This window comes from Oculina patagonica, chromosome 5, assembly GCF_052425735.1.
Source record: "Oculina patagonica isolate OP01 chromosome 5, crgOcupat, whole genome shotgun sequence".
Taxonomy (NCBI): Eukaryota; Metazoa; Cnidaria; class Anthozoa; order Scleractinia; family Oculinidae; genus Oculina; species Oculina patagonica.
This window is the reverse complement of record NC_135762.1, coordinates 19,204,652-19,220,130: the sequence shown is the minus strand read 5'-3', so window position 1 is coordinate 19,220,130 and position 15,479 is coordinate 19,204,652. Positions and strand designations below refer to the sequence as shown.

The 15,479-nt window shown below is 37.2% G+C and overlaps 2 protein-coding genes across 2 annotated transcripts in view; one reads left to right on the top strand and one right to left on the bottom strand.

The window, feature by feature from the left end:
- LOC144653148 (ubiquitin carboxyl-terminal hydrolase 4-like) overlaps window positions 1-1,699 on the bottom strand; it is a 37,876-nt gene extending 36,177 nt beyond the window's left edge. The window contains exons 1-2 of the mRNA XM_078513071.1: window positions 1,546-1,699; window positions 370-497 (exon numbers count right to left, since the gene is read on the bottom strand). Coding sequence (XP_078369197.1) covers window positions 370-497; window positions 1,546-1,664 — 247 coding nt within the window. The 5' untranslated portion in view covers window positions 1,665-1,699. The remainder of the gene's footprint in view (window positions 1-369; window positions 498-1,545) is intronic.
- A 52-nt stretch (window positions 1,700-1,751) lies between these two features.
- On the top strand, window positions 1,752-10,253 carry LOC144653149 (transmembrane protein 53-like). The gene is made up of 2 exons (XM_078513073.1): window positions 1,752-1,910; window positions 7,540-10,253. The coding sequence occupies exons 1-2, from the start codon at window positions 1,874-1,876 to the stop codon at window positions 8,466-8,468; spliced, it is 966 nt and encodes a 321-aa protein (XP_078369199.1). The 5' UTR covers window positions 1,752-1,873; the 3' UTR covers window positions 8,469-10,253.
- The last annotated feature ends 5,226 nt before the right edge of the window (window positions 10,254-15,479 follow it).

Genomic DNA, 15,479 nt, shown 5'->3' with positions numbered 1-15,479 from the left:
CTTACAGCAATGCAATTATATTTCGCTTTGCCATACAGTTTTCATAATTTTGATGGCATCAAAAGGCTAATTTAGGTTGTTTAACTTTCAAAACATGCAAAAAGAAAGGATCAAGTACATGTAGTACTTTAAGTTTTATTGTAATCTGTAGACCTTTAGAGCTGCACTGAGCGAAAACAGTCAAAGTTAAAAATAAAAGAATGATTTTACTGGTATTAGATGCAAGAGGTTATTGCTTTAAGAAATAAATTGGTGGGACAATTTAAATAGCATTCAATAAAATTAATAATTAACATTATTGATGAAAATGAAACACTACAGATACAGGTGTATTCTTCAATTAAAAATATTATTATACTGTAACCTCACCTGCAAAAAGACTTGAATTATCTATAGGACCAGGATTATTTAACTCTTCCCCAACACCAAACTGATCCCACGTATCAAAGCCAACATACTTCTTCCATTGCTTTAGCCAACGACAGTCAACAAGGTACCTTGCAAATTAAACATTACCAAACTTAACAGAGACTTGAGTAAAAAAAAAAATAACTAACTAAGGTGATTCCACTGTATTTCATTGCGCATCATTGTGAACTGAGAGTGATTTCGGCACTTGTTTAATTATTTTTAACCGTGATCAAGTCTGCATTCACAGGCTGAAAAGTTCTTCAGAGGAAAGTACATGTATGTGTAATCGTTATGCCCTACAACAAAGGGCAAGAAATAGCTTGGTTTCTTATCAAAAGTGCACAGCTGCAAAAAAAGGTGATAATGAACATTCTGAAAGTGAATTCCATTCCTATAACGAGATGAGTTTCATGAAGAAAACAAAGGTGGACTTTGAGCAACTGTTGGCCGTTGGATTTGTGAAAATGATTATAAAATTGTATCCTCTCAAGTTGAAACTACATGTACAACAGGAAAATTTAACAATGATTTCAATTTTAGTACTTGTTACAGTTGTGATCTCGAAAGTCTCAGCAAAATAGGGGCATATTTTGATGGAACAATCTGTAATTCATTTTTCCTAAATAATGTCACAGGGTTAGAAGTGAGACTGAACTAACATCAAGCGCATGCTTGGCCACTGAAGTGAAAGAACCATTCCACTTATGAATCATCTTTGGCCAAACAAATGCCATACAATAAACGAGTTATAGAGTGTTCGGTCTTAACAGGAAAATCTCAAACTGCAGCCTTGCTGTACAGCAAGACCTCAGGTCTCGGTTTGAGATTTCCCTGTAAAGATATATCGATTTTTATCGATTGACTACGCCTGGGCTGACGTATAAAATGCAACAGCCCGATAATAATTTTTTCCATATCTAGAAAATAGATGTCCGACGTCTACGTTGTTGAAAGCCTTGACCTATTGAGACTCTACCTAACAGAACCTATATAAAATCTTCACATGAATAACCAAAGTAATGAAAAACTGTTCGTAAATCAAATATATGTCAAGTTCACTTCCGTTTCCATCCCAGTACAAATTCTAAACAGCTTTTCTTTACTAATAATGACGACCTTTCCTATAAAACTTACCATATATCACCTTTAGTTAACGACTTTTTCAGCTCTTCTGTTAGTTCCTTTTTTTGTGTTTCAAGGTCCGCTGAATGCTCGGTTGAAACACTATGATAACTTTCACTTGCGCCAGCCATGTTTAGTGAAGTTATGCAAAGAGAAAGGATAGCGGGCTCGACAGCCGATCAGCAGTAGTCGCGTCTGACTAGGTAGATACGTCATGTATGTGGACACTAGGGACAAGAATAGAGCTTTGCTGAGCATTGGTACAGTTTTATCTTTCGATCATTCAGTTTGTATTTTAATTGTGGAAAACCTATACAATCAGGGCGATTGATGCAATCAAATGAACTTGAGCTGTAAAGTTAAAAGTCTTCTTCGGAGTAAGCATTTGTTTTATTTCAGCTTATAATAATTTAGTCTATAGCTCCGTAAATATTGAAATATAAAAGGTAATTAATTCCATCTAAATGTAAGATGTTTACTAAAATGTTTTGAGGTAAAATATTAAATTAAGGACAAAAAGTTATAATACAATAATACTTTAGGCAGTTTAATAATCCTGTTTTTGCCCCGCATGTTTCGGCCCAGAGGCCAAACCCGAGGAGGCATCCTTGTAGTCCCTACGTATAAAGCAATAGTATATTGCAATTCCTGTGTTTTGATTGGTTAACAGGGAATAGTATATGAGCTCATATACCATTGACCACAAATTTGGTAGCTGATACAAATCAATGAAAATAGCTGTGGAGCTCAAATATTGCAATTCTTTGGGCGTTTTTAATAAAACAATTAAGGTATTCCACTCGCGCTTGTTGGATATGAGATTGTTATAGCCAACTCGGTGCTTTGCACCTCCTTGGCTATCTACCATCTCATATCCAATGCGCGCTCATGGAATAATTGCTAAGTATTTCCTTGGTATACAGAAAAAATCTAGATTTGATCGAAGTGGGACTGCCAAAAGTCTCGGTAGGTGTGATAAAATCTTTTGTTTTGATCAAAGTTGGGTCGCTGCAACAAGTCACTCCGTGTGTACTGCTTCAAAACAAGTTGCTGTGACAAGGCGCACATGTTTTCCAATTCAATAAAATTATGGCAGAAATACATGACGCTCTCTCATTGGTTAATTTAAATTTTATTGCACACGCTGCGACAAAGCTGCTATCGCTCATTTTTATCAATTTTGGATCACTTTGTCACTGTGACGTGTCACATAAATTCAAACTGGTTTGAAACTGGTTTGAATTTGTGCGACACATCACAGCGACAAAATTCTGATGCAGCGACATAGATTGTCCCAAGAATGTACCTTGTCAAACGAGGCAACATGTCGCAGCAACTTGGCAGCAACTTGTCGCCACCCATGTGTGTCACGACCTATAGTCTCAGTAGCTGCAAACAAATCTTTGTTCGACGATTGGTTAATAATGATGTAAGATTGAGGAACCTTTTTATTCTGATTGGGTGATGATAATGACAACTCAAGTGCCTAACATGTCTGTGTGCAGAAAAAGTTAATTCCAGATTTCAGTCGAACATATTACAGCCGAGGATACAATGAGTGAACTGAAAGATTTCAATGTAGGTTTTGAGTTGATTTGCGCTTTCTTGATTTCAAAAGGTCTGGAAGCGCAAGCCTAATAGAAGGTGGCTTACTACAGTTTTTATGAGGGTCCAAGAGCATGTGCTACGCTTTTCTGCCTGGCGTCAATATTGCTCGTGCAGACCATAAAAGGAAACCAAAACAATTTTGAGAACTGTAATCCAACTTGGTATACCAGAGAATACTCCAAAATGCTTCTAAACATGTGTTTAAAACTGGGACGGAAAAATATGACAAGAAAGGTAGCTAAAAAATCGACTGAGAAGTAACTGTTCTGTAACTGTAGCTCAGTTGCTTAGAGCGCCCAACCGGTATCTGGGAGGCCATGGGTTCGATTCCCGTCGGGGACTCAGATTTTTTCTTTGTCCCATGCTTGTGTCATGTTGAATACTTCATATTCACTATTTATTTACCGAGCTTAAATTTACCATCTTTATTATTTACTACAAACTTGATGAATTCGACATTGCTGATCCTAGCAGTATGCAGGACGCGTGTCACATATCAACCTAGTAAATGGCCCAGCCCACAACGAGTCTCTCGTAGCTCGGTTGGTTTGAGCGCCCAACCAGTATCTGGGAGGCCATGGGTTCGATTTCCGTTGGGGACTCAGATTTTTTCTTTGTCCCATGCTCGTGTCATGTTGAATACTTCATCTTCACTATCTGTCTTACAGATTTTTATTTTATTTTGCATGAACGTTTAATCAGAGCCAACTTCTAATTTCTGAATTTTTGAGGTGGGGTCATATGCGCAGATATTGAGAAAACAGCCATTGAAACTACTAGAGTCCAATCCCCTCTTTAGCCCTCTGTCATTTAACTTGACTGTTTATTGATATGTTGCATACGATGGTTGTTTGTTGTAACAAACAGTAAAAAGAGAAAGATAAAACATTTCCAAACATTTAACAAAAGAGTTAAAAAGTTAGGCTCATTTATCTCCTCAAAACTGTATTAAATATGGTTTTGCTGGACTGAAAGCTCCTTTCTAACCCGATTTGTCAGACAGGACTGAAAGACAGTCAAAGTCAGTCACAATTACAACAGACTGAAAGACTCAGTCTCAACTGAGATTGGCCAGCTCTTGGCGAGACACAAGAGAGTTTGACTTGAGTAAATGTAAACTTAGATCAGCTAAAAAGAATTTGGTATGTAAAAGGAAAGAGATTACTGAGACTCCCAAGACATTTTCATCTCTAGAGGTGAGAAAATCTTATGGCCTTTTTGACAAGTCAGTTGTTGAGACAAAGTCCATGCTTTCCGCTTCCAGGCCAAGAAAATTTTCTTAAAATAGACTGTTCACAGCCCCCTAGTTTTCGTATTTTTCAATTGATGAGCACGGGAAAGAATGGCAAGAGAAAACCCTATTTTTCTTTTGCTTGCTCTCGCCCCCTCTCCCATGCTTCGCGCTCACTCTCAATTTGCTCGCCAATTCTTTGGCTTTTGAGGTTTCAAGAGAGTTCTTCAGCCAGACCTTTTGAAATCAAGAAAGCGCAAATCAAAGTCTTCCTTGAAATCTATTAATTTCCTCAGGACCTTTGCTTGTTGGTAGAAGTCTAAAATTTTGTTCACTTGATTGGAAACCCATCCCGTAAACCCGCAATTGGTCAGACACAAATCACAGCAGACTGACTAAAAGACTCAGCCACAATTATTTAATAAAACAGACTGAAAGAATCAGTCACAAATGAGATTTGCCCATTCTTGAGGAGACACACTCCAGAGATAAAGTGAAATAATTAGACTGATCATGAAATCAGTTGCGTGTCAGCGAAACATGCCCAACAAAATCTTATGGCTGCTTTTTTACAGAAACTTGCAGTTAAAACATGTGAAAGAACACAGCGCAACCACCATTACTAAAAGCATAAAGAAATACAGGTCTCCTTTGACAGTTAAGCTCGAGAATGAATAAAAATGTTCAGCATTTAATATAACAATCTTTGAAATAACTAACAAAAACAAAATAATTGTGTTTGAGCCATTTTTGAATCTAATGGCTCTCATTTGCCAGAAAATCGGTCTAAATTCTTTTTCACTTAATGACAAATTAAACATGTATGTGCTCTATAGACTTATCACCTCCATTTTATAGAATAAAAACTAGGGGTCACCAAGCGTTTTTAAAAGCTACATGAGTTCTTTTCAAGCTTTTACGGGATCACTTAATTTGGATCTGTTACATTTTTCCTATCCCCTCCCTAGCGAGTTAAATATTTTCATCTCACGCAATTTCTTATGTGCGCACTATGCCATATGTAGTTAGAAGTTTGCGGGTTACGTTTGAGAACTTAGCGATTTGTTTTTAGCTGTTATGTGAGCCATTTCTAGAGGTTAGCGGCCAATGGTTACTGATATGTTCTTGCTCTTCCACTCTTCCCGCTGTTCCTGGCTTAGTATTTTGTTAAACAGGATTTCGTTGCAGCAAAAAACTTTCTTGCTTGCTAGCCGCGGGCTTGGTCGGGTTGTTGAATTCGTCATTTTGAATGAGCAAGTTAATTAAAAGCGCACACATGTGTGTGATCAATACATTGCGCGATGCGCAGAACAAGTGCGCAGAAACAGTAGAAGGCACCATCCTTAACTGACTACTTATGAATTGTCACAAATCGGTTACGGACACAAAGGACACTGTTAAAGCCATTTTTGGAAATTTGAGTAGGGAGATATGCCCCTTGGGGGGATGTGCTTAGCTTGGAGTACGATCCTCCCCCCACATTTCAAAACGCCTGCCGCCTCTGCTAAGCTAGCCTCCCACGCAGACGTTCTTAGGGGCGATCGTGTTCACATTAACAGTTAAAAACAAATCGTTAAGTGCTTAAACATAACCCGCAAACTGCTAACTACTTATGGCATAGTGCACACATAAGAAATTGTGTGAGATGAAAATATTTAACTCGCACGGCAAAAAGTCTGATTTCTCGCTCTTTGACATTATCCTTTTTTTCGACTATTTTGCTTGTTTACAAGCGAAAGTAGGAGAATAGCAGTTATGTGGGGCAAAATTTGGAACCACATTCTTGTTAACTCTCAAGGGACTTTTTTAATTTCTCAAGGGACTGTTTTAATTTCTCAAGGGATTTCTTTCCGCTGTGGGTGATGAAAGGGTCTCTTATTAGTATTGCGTCAACACTTGCGATCTCGTGTTAAAAACGTGACTTGTCACATGTATAAACGTTATATAACAATTATTTTTATGCGTGAGTATCTCAAATGAGATATGACACAACTAATCGAGAATGTGAGTGGTTCAGCCCATGAAGGCAACGTTTAAGTCTTTCACAATCGATTGCGTTAGTCACGCTAAACACAAGTAAATAATCATTTATTCGCGTTCTCAATTCAAGGGATTTCTTTTCGCGCTAATATTTAACCTAAAGGATTTGTTTTCGCGACAATCGATTGCGTTAGTCACGCTAAACACGAGTAAATAATCGTTTATTCACGTTCTCAATTCAAGGGATTTCTTTTCGGTGTGGGTGAACAAAGTGTCAGTTAACACTTGAAGGCAACGTATAAGTCGCACTAATATTTAACCTAAAGGATTTGTCTTCGCGACAATCGATTGCGTTAGTCACGCTAAACACAAGTAAATAATCATTCACGTTCTTGATTCAAGGGATTTCTTTTCGGTGTGGGTGAACAAAGCGTCAGTCAACACTTGAAGGCAATGTACAAGTCTTTCACAGACGCTAATATGTAACCTAGAACGTAAAAACACAAGTTTGGACTGGTACAAGCATCTCACACACTAAAGGAGCGCTAATATCTAAGTAAACCTAAAACGATTAAGAACGCAAATTTGTACTTTTACAAGTCTTTCACATACTACAGCGGCGCTAATATTTAACCTAAAGGATTTGTTTTCGCGACAATCGATTGCGTTAGTCTCGCTAAACACAAGTAAATATGGTAATCATTTATTCGCGTTCTCAATTCAAGGGATTTCTTTTCGGTGTGGGCCGGGGGTGTGGGCAAATGTTTCAAAGTTCCAGCAACACACCCCCAACTAGAAATATACTCCATACCACAATTGACTGCCAACAGATAGACCATAGCAAAATAGTCGTAGTTCATAGAGACCTTTGATTAGCTTTTCGGAAAGAAGCTACCAAAAAGAGCAGAAATTTTTTTACTTCATAGCTTGTGGGTGGTGTATGGAGATCTATTTTCAAAGCCCAATAAAATATAAATGCTGAAAAGGAGCTAACTATATGTTAGGTAAGGAGACTTTTCCTGTCGTCAGGATGCTGTCCCTTTTTGCTTATTTGGATCACTTTCCATTTGCTGTTTTGCCAATTGATCTGTTGCTCTGCAACACTGGTAACACTTGGGTACTGGACATCACAGAAACCTGTTTTTAGTTTTCCAACTGACTCAATACCACTTGTGTGTTAATTGCAGGGTCCCCTCTGACCAGAGTGTACAGTCATGGAGCCTTCTCCAGGACTCAAGGAATACTTATTAACCGACTGAATGGCAGCATCAGCAGATACACAGAGCACAGATCAACGGAGTCAGGTGAATCATCACATTCTTATCTCAGTAAATTTGGTACAATAATTACAAAGACACCAGCACCAACACTGGACAGTCCTGTTGTTGTTATTCTTGGATGGAACAGCTCCAGAGGAAAGCATCTAAAAAAGTACAGTGAGATATTTGAAGCAAAGAACTTTGACAGCATCTGTGTCCCTGCCAATCCAATTAACACTTTTTTCAGACCAGGAACCAAGGTGCAAAAAATTGGTTTTCATATTTTGGATCTTTTGCTCGAGCTTAACTGTCAAAGGAGACCTGTATTTCTTTATGCTTTTAGTAATGGTGGTTGCGCTATGTTCTTTCACATTATGGAAGCCCTATCATATCCTACCGAGCCATTCTATCAGGCAGTACCAGTTGTAGGAACAATCTTTGACAGCTGTCCCATCAGTCCAGACATGAGCAGTCTGAAAGCCACGAAGGAGAGTGTAGTAGATATGATCAAAAATCCAATACTTAAAACTTTAGTGTGGTATTCTTTAGCAACTTTTGTTCCTCCAATGATTTATTTTAATGGCACCATAAAGCGTTTCATGTCTGGTTTAACACAATCTCCACTGAAGTGTCCTCAGTTAATATTATATTCTAAGACAGATAAGTTTGCTCCATACCAAGACATTGACTCTTATATTCAGGCACGGAGAGACAGGGGCATTAATGTTATATCCAAATGTTGGGACAGCTCAGAGCATGTCAATCACTACAGGGAACATGCTGAAGACTACCTTTGTGAGCTGAACGCTTTCATTGATCAGTGCTTAATTAGATACCACAATAATGAAGGGTTGTAAGTTATTGCCAGCATAAATATGTTTCATTTGACTTAACTCTCAGTGACATGGCAGTAGTGCGTAGAAGAGAAGGAGGTCATTTCGTTGCTCAATGCAATGCCTTCTTTGTTTATTATTGCTGTTGAAATCTTATCAGTCAAACGTTTTGGCATATATGTAGATGAAACACTTTTCCTCGAGGTATTATGTTTGAACACACCAGACCAGTAATTGGAAACTCAAAAAATGGTTGTATTAACGAGAACAAACACCACTGCTATAGAGGAAAGTTTGCTTAGATAGACAAAGTCAAATACCGTATTTTCTCAATTAAAGGGACTTTGTCACGGCTGAGTGAAGCTTATTTTATTTAGTTTTGCAAAATACTCGCTATGAATCCTAATGTTTGCAAAGGAAGTGTAAAAATGTAAAGTTACAAGCAAATGAGATTAACTTTGAAAACGTTTCAGCCCAACAAACTTGGCTTGGTGGACCCGGCGTTTATTTGAAGCCAGTGTTTAATCGGGGTCCGATACTTATTAAGGAGGTGCAATTTTTTTTTATCAGTTTTAAAGGTTGATTTATTTTGACCAATTCTCCAAGACGCCAGGAGCAGTTTGTCAAGGCAGGACGATTTTTCCTTCGTCTCGCCCACAAACTGTGACAACTGTCCTTGGGTCTCCGAGGATGATCATAACCGTGTTTGTTGCAATCATGATTTGTGACATACAAGCCCGGGGAGTGGGGTTACTCCCTATAATGGTACCTTTTTCAGGCTTTAGGTATATAGAAGGGTAGGAATTTCACAAGTTTAGGTATATAAAAGGGTAGGAAATTCTGTCATTAAGGTGTTTGAAAAGGCCTTTAAATATTTTGAATTTATGGCTGTATCAAGAAAACGCCATGTTTAAAGTATATGTCATGTTGTGTAGGTATATGAAAGGGGTACGTTTTTTTCTATAAAAGGTATACGAAAGGGGTGCCTTTTCTGTCAAAATGGTATATAAAAGGGTAAGGGGTTGGACCTCGGGGCAGAGCCTCTCCGTATAAAACTTTTTTGAGTGCCCCCACGGGCATACATGAACAATATAGCTGCAAGAAAATGTTATGGGTACAGAGAAATAAGGTTATAAACGGCAACATCACCAACGTCCTCTTCGTTTATAAACACCCTACTCCAACTGAACTTGTAAACAAACACTAGAGGAATCCTTGCGATCTCAAGGACAGTGAGCAGATGCCACAAGAAAGAAAGTGCATCAGTCGTGAAAACACGGACACGAACATCCATCCAAGTTATGCCTGACTTCCTTTGAAAATTTATTGAAATTACCAAATTAGCGTACTGTGCTAGTATATCATAGCAGTGCTATTCAAAAAAATACATTTACTTGTTAGCTCGACCGCAAATAAACGCCGGGACCTTGAATAAACGCCAGGGGCGTTTATTTAAAAACTGGCCATTTGACCTGGCGTTTAATCGGGGTCCAGCATTTAATCGAGAAAATACGGTATTTTGCCTATAAGGTACACCCCAGGGTTTTGCAAATAATTTTCATAGCAAAAAAAAGCATGAAGAGTAGCTTAAAACTGAGCAGTTAATGTTGGGCCACTAGTTTCGGCTCGAAAAAGCCATTAGAAAAGCAGGCTTAAGAAACACACAAGTCTGAGGTGTTTGCAAGTCGCTGTAGTTATCTTCCCTGATTACGTCATGTCTTGCTTTAATCTACATGCCTGGACAAATTCTTACTTAGGCTTGCAAATATTTCTTTTGTTATGAATGTTGAATAAAATAAACTCAACCAATTTTTTCGACTATTAATTTTTTCCCTGTTAAAGTAAAATAGTAAAACATGTGGACAAGGAAGGCACTCTCTTACCGATTTTTTGTCAACTCTCAAGGGATTGTTTTAATTTCTCAAGGGAATACTTTTCGCTGTGGGTGATAAAAACGTCACTCAATAGGAATGGGAAAGCACTTCCGATCCTGAAGTGATTTTTTTTATTTTTTTTTTTATTGCAAACACACACAACGATTCTAACAAGGTGACATGTTCACTACAAATTACTTACTATACAAAGCTTTACTAATTACTTACTACACAAAGCTTTCTCTACTTACAGTACAATACACTGCTTACGCTTCCTACATAACAATTAAATTGTTTACAACACACTACTTACAATACAATACTCAATTTCTTACAATTGAATATTAATACTTATAACAGCGCAATACAATTTTTTTCTTTTACAGTGCGACTACTCGAACCGGGGCACCCTGAACATTTTTAACCAATCACAGTGCTAATTGAAAACAAAGGATAGGGACATTTTTTTGCAACGGACCAATAACGTTCTAGAACGTAAACAAAAGATTACCTACAAAATTTAAGCTGTCAACAACGTTACAAACAGATGCGGACCTCTCAGGAAACTTGCCTTCTATTTGATTGGTTACTTTCGATCCTTAATTTTCACCGAGTGTCATCAAAACCGTGATCAAAAGTCTACATTCGCAGGCTAAAAAATTCTTCAGAGTCTTCAGAGGAAATTTTCTGATAAAATAAAATCGCTCTTCTTTGGTGATAGCACAGTAAAGAAAAATGAGGAACGTTTTTAGACTTTTTTATTGACGACAAGCGACGACGCGTAAACGGGATGGATGTGCATGTTGCATGTTGTGAGCAGAAATGAATAGAAACGTTCGAGATTTCATGTTTGAAAAGTCAGTTGCCTTCAACTCTTTTTTACATACTTGTGATTATTTTTTGTATTTGACGAAAGACAAGACAAGAAAGATTTGGGATGCCGCCGGAGCGACAATTGACCTTGCATATGGGGGCAATTTTGCTATCGCCGCTGGAAATAAGTTTTCAGTCTGTTGCAATTTTATAAAACCACAGAAAGATTGAAGACTCATTGAAGAAACGGAACAAATTCCTCTTTTACGAAAAGCAATTTACCTCAAAGTTATAACAGTAGCTAACAGAAAATGAGTCCAAACGGTTTATACGTGACACGTGAAAAGGGCAAAAATTTGTCCGTGACGCGTGAAAATAGCTAGAAAAAATACGGGATTCGTGAATTCTGCTGTTTCAGCCGTTTCAAGTAAACGTGACGCGTGAATTTGGTTAAAATTTGTGCGTGAAACGGGATCACGACACCCCCTTTGCTACCCTGATTTTACGCAACAGACGGAGCGAAATAAAAAATAATTACGGATTACGGTCTTCATTTTCACCCAGGAGTGAAATTTTTTTTGTAAGCAAGAGTAAACACAGCGTGGAATCTTCAATTCACACCTCCTGGCCGTGAACAAAATTTCACGATTCATGGGTTTGAAACTTTTTACATGTAATCGCGAGAACTCCATGACCTTTGGAAAACTAAGGATCGAAACTAACCAATCAAATAGAAGGCAAGTTTCCTGAGAGGTCCGCATCTGTTTGTAACGTTGTTGACAGCTTAAATTTTGTAGGTGATCTTTTGTTTACGTTCTAGAACGTTATTGGTCCGTTGCAAAAAAATGTCCCTATCTTTTGTTTTCAATTTACACTGTGATTGGTTAAAAATGTTCAGGGTGCCCCGGTTCGAGTAGTCGCACTGTAATACATTTACAAAAACTACAACTACTTTTGGCTTATTAAAAATAAATAAGAATGAAAATGGTGGCTTATAAAAAATGAATCAACTTGCGCCATTTTTTAAGCCTAATATAGTGTGTATATCCGACTAGGGAGGGAGAAGATAAAGAGATTAGTTTTTATTTATTCATTTTATTTCTTATTTGAAAGGGTTTCCAGAAAATCCCACTTTTTGTGGGTTGTGTCATCTGTTCTTTGTTCAACAACATAAATCGATTTAAGATATAGAAGAAAATCTTCTATTTTAGGAGGTCTTGTTTTATTTTTACAAATTCAAATAAAGTGTCTGGCCAGTAAAAAGCAGAAATTAATTTGGCCATGGTTTTTTGAGCACTGATTTTGGTATCAATCCTAAGGCGACAGAGATGTTCACTGTGTAATGTTCTGGAAATATTATAGATAATTTTAGCAGTTGGGTAAAGGAGTTCCAAAAGGAGATCACCTTGGAGCACGACCCGAATAGATGCTTTCGTTTTTCTGGTCCTTCTTTGCAGAAAGAGCAGTTTGGGTCATCTTGTACTCCAATTTTTGTTAAGAATTCATTAGTTGATAGTCGCCTATGCAAAAGTTTGAATTGGAACTCAACAAGTTTTGTGCTTTTGGTTCATTTAAAGGCTAATTGATAGGCATCGCTCCATTTAATGCATTTTGTTTCTTCTGTATTGCAGTCTTCAAATCATTTCCGTTGAGATTGAGAAGACGTTATTAACGTTTCCGAAAAGGTTTCGTATTCGGAGTCTTGTGTGCGTTCCAGAGCAGTTTAAATGCCGATATGAGTCCATAGTGTCTGAGAGGACAAGTTAAAAGACTTTATGATACCTTTATGATAACATTCAGGGTAAAACACAGGACAGTCATTAATTTTGATCAGTGAATTGATTTAATTTCATCTTCAAAATTAACTTCCGACCAGATTGTCAGTACTTCTTTGATGAGAGTATCCTTAAGGAGGCTCGATGTAGTTTTTTTAGCCGAAGGGTGGTTGTTTTGAAACTTAAAATTATCTAGGAAGCCAATGTTCGATTTTTGCCAAAATACTCCATAATGATCAAATATGGCCAAATTTTAATTTTTTACCCGTCATTTTGTCACAAGGTTACCATAGCAACGATTGATGTTTTCTTTTGTTCTCAAGCAAGCTTGATTTTCTCGAAATCTAGATTGACTCTTGGAATTCATTTTTTGATATGTTCAAATATAGTACATTGACTACCTGTACACAAAATTTTAGGAAAATCTGTAAAAGCGTTTTAGAGGAAACCAAGAATGAAGTTTTTGGTATTTTCTTATAATTTCCTACAATCAGCAGTCGATATATTTTAACAAATTAAAGCAAAATGTCTTTCGCTTTTAGTTAATGGTCTTTGATGGTGTAAGTATTTATATTTCAGTGAGAGTAACTGTGCTCAAATAACTGATACGAAGTAATTTTAAAGCGCCTATTTTATATGAAAACGGTGTTTTCTGAAAATTTCATTCTTGATTTACTTGAAAACGCTCTTACAGATTTTTCCAAAATTTCGTCAACAGTTAGTCAATCTACTAAACTTTAACATATCAAAAAATAAACACCAAGAGTCAATCTAGATTTCGAGAAAATCAAGCAAAAGAAAAGGTCAATCGTTGCTATGGTAACCTTTGTGGCTAAGTGACGGGTAAAAAATTAAAATTTGGTCTTATTTGATCATTATGGTGTATTTTAGCAAAAATCGAACACTGGCTTCCTAGATAATTTTAATTTTCAAAACAACCACCCTTTGGCTAAAAAAACTACATCGAGCCTCCTTAATTTGAAATTTCTTTATGTCTTTCGTGTTGAGATTGCCCTTAAGGACTATTGGACCTCCACTTTTTTTCTAGCTCCACATCAAAGGGAAGTTTCCACTTACCATGATTTTCTTCATCTAAATATTTTTTAACCCACGAGGCTTTTAGGGATTTGCTAAAACTTTCGATATCGATCATTCTGAGACCTCCGCTTGGGTAGTCATTAATGATAACATTTCGTTTGATTCTATATGGTTTTCCATTCCAACTTCTTTGATGACTTTTTCATTTGAAGATAAAGGCGATAATACATAAACGAGAGTTGAGAGGAGACAAGGCTCTTCAGGACTGTTATTTTGCCCATAAATGTGAGTCTGCGGTATTTCCTTACCTTTTCTAATTTTTCATTGTAGTTTAACGCCGCGGTTTCCTTCGCGTCAATTGAAAGCCAAACTCCAAGAGCTTTTTTGGCCACTTAAAGTTTTTTCTAGGAAGTGATATTTCACAGCTTCCACATTTTGATCCGATCCATAGAGCATCAGTTTTTTGTCGTTTAGTTTCAAACCGGAGAAATCATCCAGAGTTTGAAGACAGTTTACAGAAACTGTATTAAAATTATCTTGACCCATTTAGAGCTAAAGTTGTGTCGTCCGCATATTGACTTAACTTAATTTCTTTATTTTTTACCAGGATCCCTTTAATATTTCTGTTTTTGCGAATTGTTTTGGCTAACAATTCAGCTGATAAAACGAACACATAAGGCGAAAGGGGGCACCCCTGCAGAACACCTCTTTGAATTTGAACAAAATCACTCGCCCAGCCAGCCATTGTTTAAAACCGCTTGCAGAAGATTGTTAGAAAAGGTTTAACCATTTTATCATACCAGTGCCGTAACGGAAATATTCTAGAGTTTTCCTGATGAAAGGCTATTCAACTGTATCAAAAGCTTTTTCAAAGTCAAGAAACAGTAGGAATCCTGGTATTTTGTTGTTTTGCATAGTGAATGATACTGTCCATTCAGCCGGATTTTTTTCACCAATAAATCTGCCTTTATTAAAGCCTGTCTGATCATTGTTAATTACGTTCGGGAGGTACTTTTTTAGACGATTAGCAATTGTCTTAGCCGCTAGTTTATAATCGCAGTTTAGTAGAGTTCGTGGTCTCCAGTTCTTGATTAGATAAGGCTCTCCTTCTTTGGGATAAGTTTAATAATTCCTCTTCTCTGGGTGATTGAGAGTTGAACTGTATCGTAGGCAAAGTTTAATGCATTGATAAGAGTGGTGGATATGTCATTCCAAAAAAATTTGTTTTGAAGTGTTATCTATTGAAAGCGAGATAAATAAAGTTCACTTGCCTTTTGCTGGTTGTGTCCTGGTTTTTTTTTGGTTTAATGCTTTGTTATCTATGGAAAGTAATTCCTAGATGGCGTCAACAAAAGAAAAAGGTACAAGGCAGAGAATTTCGATGGGTCTATAATTTTTCCATTTTCACACGATGTTCGTCATCTAGCCTTTTGCATTTTAAAGGTACGTATTTTTTTAAAGAGCCCTGCCATTCATCGGTTGAATCGCTTAGTTTTAACATGCTGAAAAGCTGCTGCGAATCTTCATTGTCAGAT

Coding starts and splice junctions, on each gene's coding strand:
- LOC144653149 (XM_078513073.1), top strand. CDS start 1,874: ATGAACTTGAGCTGTAAAGTTAAAAGTCTTCTTCGGA. Junction 1,911..7,539: donor AGTTAAAAGTCTTCTTCGGA/GTAAGCATTTGT, acceptor TGTTAATTGCAG/GGTCCCCTCTGACCAGAGTG.